Raw genomic sequence first — 5,000 nt, forward strand, 5'->3', positions numbered from 1 at the left:
CCCGTGCGAGTACAGCCAGTAGTCTGTTCCCACGGCGATGGTCATCAGACTGAAGGCGGCGAAGGCGCCCACCGTGGTCAGGAGCATCTGGACGCCGCGCTCAAACACGCCCATGTTGCCGCATTCTACGAAAGGGGAGCCCCCTTTCCTCTTGATGTATAGGAAATAAATATTTGTGGATTTAAGAGCACAAAAAACAAGAAGAAACGGGGCGAGGGCCCTCGAGGGTTTGTGAACTGAACGAGAAGGAAGACTTACACTTACATACTAATGCAACTCATCAAGGGAGGAACTTGACCCAGAGAGCACGTGTACATCTGCTAAAGATCGCTTGATCTGACAGACGTCTGTAAGATGTCAGTTTTACATGCATTCTAAATCTAAAAACATCTAACAGACGTTTATCTGATAGGAAACGTCCTTTAGATGTATTGCAGATGAGCAAACACGTGCAGATGTAATGCAGACGTCTAACAGACGTCTCCGCGATGTGCGCGTGCTATCAGAGGAGTGACTCTCCGAGCAGCACACCGGAGAACGATAAACTCATCTTCACTCAGTCTGGCCTGTTCTCGATGCGATCCAGCTGTCTACTGAGGGCACGAGGGACAGACGGAAGGCTCCCGGTGAAAATGTGAATCCTTTACGTTTCCGAACCGCTGCCGGTCCAGCAGTCGCGCGCGCGCTCGCGCATCCACGAACATAATACTCCAAGAATAGATTCAAAAACAGTTTTTTGGGTGAAAATCATTCAGGGTTGCGACGCGTCAGTCAAATCAATCCATCCTGGCGATTATTAAAGAAAAAAGCGGATAGCCTATTAGAAGAAAAAAAATGACACGCTCTTTTTCCTATAAGTCTGGACTCCAGTTTCCGCAGGTGGCCTTTATTCCGTCGAATGCTCCGTGAATCCGGTCCGAAGAAGCGACGCTCCACAGCAGCCCTGCTGTTCTCCGGTTCCCCGAGCCGCTCACATCACACCCGGTGCCAGTTTCGCAGCACACCGGCGCCATCAAGCACACATACAGGCGGAAAAAAACGATGCACGACGGATGAACAAAACCGTCTCACCGAACAGATTAGAATGAGCGGCTGATTCTGTTCCGTCCTTCTGCTCGGTGTCTGGCTCCAGACTCTTCAATTCGGCGTCAGAAACCTCACAGTCCTCCAGAATTCCAGAACGATGCGGATGCTCTTCCTGCAGTCCAGATGCGTGAGCGAGGAACATCTGGAGCTGAAGGCCTCATCTCGGGCTTCCAGACCTCAGATCCGGCACTTGATCACGTTTGAGGTGTTATTCGGTCAGAACCGGCCGGTGTGGTATCTGCAGGCGACTGCTGGTGTTTTGCAGTAGTGAGGATCACTGGAGGACTGATGGATGCTCTGCAGCTGCTGCTGAGGCTGTTACCAAGGCGACTGTCTCCCTCTTGCGATGGATTCAGCGTTAGAGGTGTGAGAGCATCACAGCAGACAAACATTAACCTTCGTTTACATGTCAACACGTGTGACGCTCAGCATTACTGCTCAGATCGTCTCCGTGAGGTCAGGACGAGAGAGCAGAGGACACACTTTACATTCAGGACGCGACGAGCAGCAGCCGGTGCGGCACACAGCGCGAGAGTTCAAGATTTATCAATTTAGAATACAATGCAGTGACGTCACGCGAAAGCAGGCTCGCGATTGGCTGCGGCTCTGACTGCTGGTGCTGCAGTTGATGTGTCTGTGTTCCTCATGTCTCACATCACACACACAGTCAGCCGAGCATGTGAGTGCAGGTGTGTGTGAGTTTGACTGGAGCAGAGATGTGCTGACTGTCCAGTTTCCATGGAAACATCTCCATTCATGTGTCAGAGTGTGTGTTCATGTGTGTGTGTGTGTGTGTCCTTCACTGCACCTGTCTGCTGTGCAGCCTTGACTGAAAGTGTGTGTGTGCTTTCACGAACCAAGACTTGAAAGCTCAAGTTTACAGAATACTCATCAAGCAGAATATCTGAACCGGTCTACAAATACTTAAGTGATTATTAAAGACATCTCACACACTGTCCACATCTTGTGCTTCGTGCATTGAGAAGAACATGATTTAAAATGATTCACACAGGTGTGGAGTGATCAGTTTTGGAAGAGAGCCGCTTTAATCCAGAATGATTCTTAACTCACTAATGAATGAATGTTTATGTTCAGATTAATAACGGGAAGTAAAACACTCTTTAAAAGCACAAGTAAATATAGGGTTTTACAGAAGACAAACATTTAGAAAACACACACACACACACACACACAATACTTAAAAAAATAAAAAAGGTGGAAAAAATCCTGAAGAGATTAAAAGAGAACTGCTGAAATCTTTTAAAGCAGAAGGGTTTAGATCTTAAAGAGTGAAAAACACCCAAATCCTTAAAGACGTCAGAATCTTTATTGACAGAAACACAAAGCAGACGCGATCAGTGTCACATCATGAAGAATAACCTCAGCTTCATCACACAGAAGCTGATTACACATCCATACTGTGATGCATTTCTGAGTGAAACGGCAAAATCTGCAGGACACACATGTAACAGCAGTGCTGGGAAGGTTACTTCAGAAATGTTACTGTCTACGATGTAACAAGTAGTGTAACTATTACAAGTACTCTATGAAATATAAACTGATTACAGATACATTTATTTTGTAATTAAATTAGAAATGCGTTGATTAGACGCTGTGCTTCACACAGCTGCTGATCCTTCACCTTCTGTTCATCTGAAATCACAAAACACACGATTAGAGGAGAACAACATACAACAACAACATGACAACATACAGCCCCTAAAATACATAAAACACAGACTTTTAACATGCACACGAGAAACTCTGTAGTGCCCTGCAGAAACTCCTGAACCGCACACGGGATGTTTGCATGCGTACACACTTCCTGCTGCACAGGAAGCAGATGTTCTGTGATCAGACGAGCTCAGACTGAGACCAGCACTGCTCTCTTCACGCTCATGTGTCTCACACACGTCAGTTTGCGCAGTGGACTAGTCATCACTGACCGCTGATCACATGACCACCACACACACACACACACACACTCTATCTAGGGTACAAGCTGCACATTCTAACAAAAAAACAGGGACATTTTTAAATGTCTTTTATCATCATGACTTCACATCAGTGGTTTATTGAAGAGTGGATGTTTATTATCTTGTGTTTAAGACTAATAATGTTAATTATCAGTGGTCAGAGCCTGCTGTTCAGAAGTGATTTCATCATGTATTAAAAGAACAAAGGATTCTGAACTCGGATTAGATCACAAAATCCAAACTGTTTTGATCCGGATTAAATCTCAATTCGTGTTGTTTAAAACGGTTTAGTAAGAAAAAAAATCTCGTATAATAAAACGGTCTTGTTTAAAAAAAAAAAAAAAGTCTTTCTTTTTCTCTCTCCTCTGTATACCCCCGTATGTTCTGTATTATATTATATTTCTGCAATTAAAAAAAGAAAATATAAAAACTGTTAACAGTTAACACAGATTTGCTCCCCGTGTGTGCTCGTGTCGCAAAAGTTGTTTTTATAGGAGTCTAATGTGCTTCTTTGAAGTTTTATGCGATTGGCGAACAAGGCAGGATCAAATTTTATTTTTAGATAGTTATTTTATTTTATTTGCTTACCTTTCGGCGGGAACTCGAGTCTCTCGCACGCGGCTCCTCGCCACCGGAACTCACCAGCTGATCTGTGACGCAGAACGTACGTTCGGCGGGAACTCGGTTTTACGACAACATGTTGTTTTTGTGTTTCTTTGTTGGTTTAGAGTGGCTTTGTTGAGTGGGTTTTTTTTTTTTTAACACACTTTTTTTTTTAATTTTGTATTTAAATAATGTTTCCGACTTACTTACAATTCAGAGGAGTACGCGACCCCATTGGAACTCAATTGAGACAAGTGAAGCCCGTTTTTAGCGATTTTTAGAACTTCCGTTTCTGACGCGCAGACTCAAACTAAGCTTGATGACGTCAGCACCCTGTCCTGACAGATTCAACTCTTCTAGTAGCTGTGCGTGCAAACTGCCATCGTTAATCTTGCAGAGACGGCGAGTTTGAGCGGGGAGTTCTTTGGCGTGAGTCAGCAGGAGTAAGTATTCTGATTAATTATTTTGTATAGTATTTTTAAAATGTAACGCCAGTACGCCATTTCTCTTGACGTCTCCCCGATTGCCTGCGAGCTTCTCCTCCTATCTGTACACTGTGCGACAGAGAGTCGAGTGGTTATGACGCAATCGTTTAGCCTATTTTTACAAAAACTGTTTCTACGGGGCCATAATGTTAAATTAGAAGGAATGGAGCCCTTTATACATTCGCGTGTATCTTTAGAAATAAATAATGGACAAATGGAGTCTTTAAACGCCTCAGATGTAAAGTTATTCGCTGTCAAAAGTGACGCAAAAAATGAATGGGAGTCAATGGGATGCTAACGCAAGTGAAGTCTGCTACAAGATGGCGGCACGCGGCCGACTTCAACTCCCGGTCGACTTCCTTGCCCCCTGTTCACACACTTTTTTTATTATGTTTATTTTGGAGTGTTCTAGATATGGGGTTATGTGTTTAGCGGAAGCGAAGTGGACAGCTTGAATCACGTGCGCCTTTTTAAAGTTAACATTCACATAGAAATATACATAAAGAGGATTTATAAATTGCACTCACTGTTATAATAATAGTAAATAGAAAAATAAAATAAAATAAAAAATATCCAGGGAATATAAATCAATAAAAGCAAAGCTTTAAAGTATTGTGTATATTCCTTTTTTATCATTTTAATCTTTTTTATTATCTTTTTTAATAATTATTATTATTTTTTAAATCTTTTTAATCCGTAGGCTATCCTTTCTTGTCTCAATAATTCATTAGTTTAATGATTTACTGCAGCGTTACTCTTTTTGTGCGACATTGCAGTCTCTCCTTAAAGCGGCTCTGGCGCTGCTGTCACACGACAGTCGCGGACGCTTTACGGCAGAGCCAGTGGCTGC

General features: G+C 43.1%; 2 protein-coding genes across 4 annotated transcripts in view; one reads left to right on the forward strand and one right to left on the reverse strand.

Annotated features, from left to right (window-relative positions):
* cacng2b (calcium channel, voltage-dependent, gamma subunit 2b) overlaps positions 1–3,737 on the reverse strand; it is a 13,133-nt gene extending 9,396 nt beyond the window's left edge. The window contains exons 1-2 of one of the 2 annotated variants that reach the window (XM_042725266.1): positions 3,651–3,737; positions 1–2,739 (exon numbers count right to left, since the gene is read on the reverse strand). The exon at positions 1–2,739 is cut by the window's left edge and continues 97 nt beyond it. In XM_042725266.1, coding sequence (XP_042581200.1) covers positions 1–114 — 114 coding nt within the window. In that variant the 5' untranslated portion in view covers positions 115–2,739; positions 3,651–3,737. The other variant, XM_042725267.1, reaches the window with a different exon arrangement.
* A 1,163-nt stretch (positions 3,738–4,900) lies between these two features.
* The window catches only part of LOC109091916 (protein CutA homolog), a 10,233-nt gene continuing 10,133 nt past the window's right edge, over positions 4,901–5,000 (forward strand). Inside the window, exon 1 of one of the 2 annotated variants that reach the window (XM_042725270.1) lies at positions 4,901–5,000. This exon is cut by the window's right edge and continues 3 nt beyond it. The gene's annotated coding sequence lies outside the window, so the exon portion shown is untranslated. The other variant, XM_042725271.1, reaches the window with a different exon arrangement.

The sequence above is a fragment of the Cyprinus carpio genome, chromosome B6 (genome assembly GCF_018340385.1).
Source record: "Cyprinus carpio isolate SPL01 chromosome B6, ASM1834038v1, whole genome shotgun sequence".
NCBI lineage: Eukaryota > Metazoa > Chordata > Actinopteri > Cypriniformes > Cyprinidae > Cyprinus > Cyprinus carpio.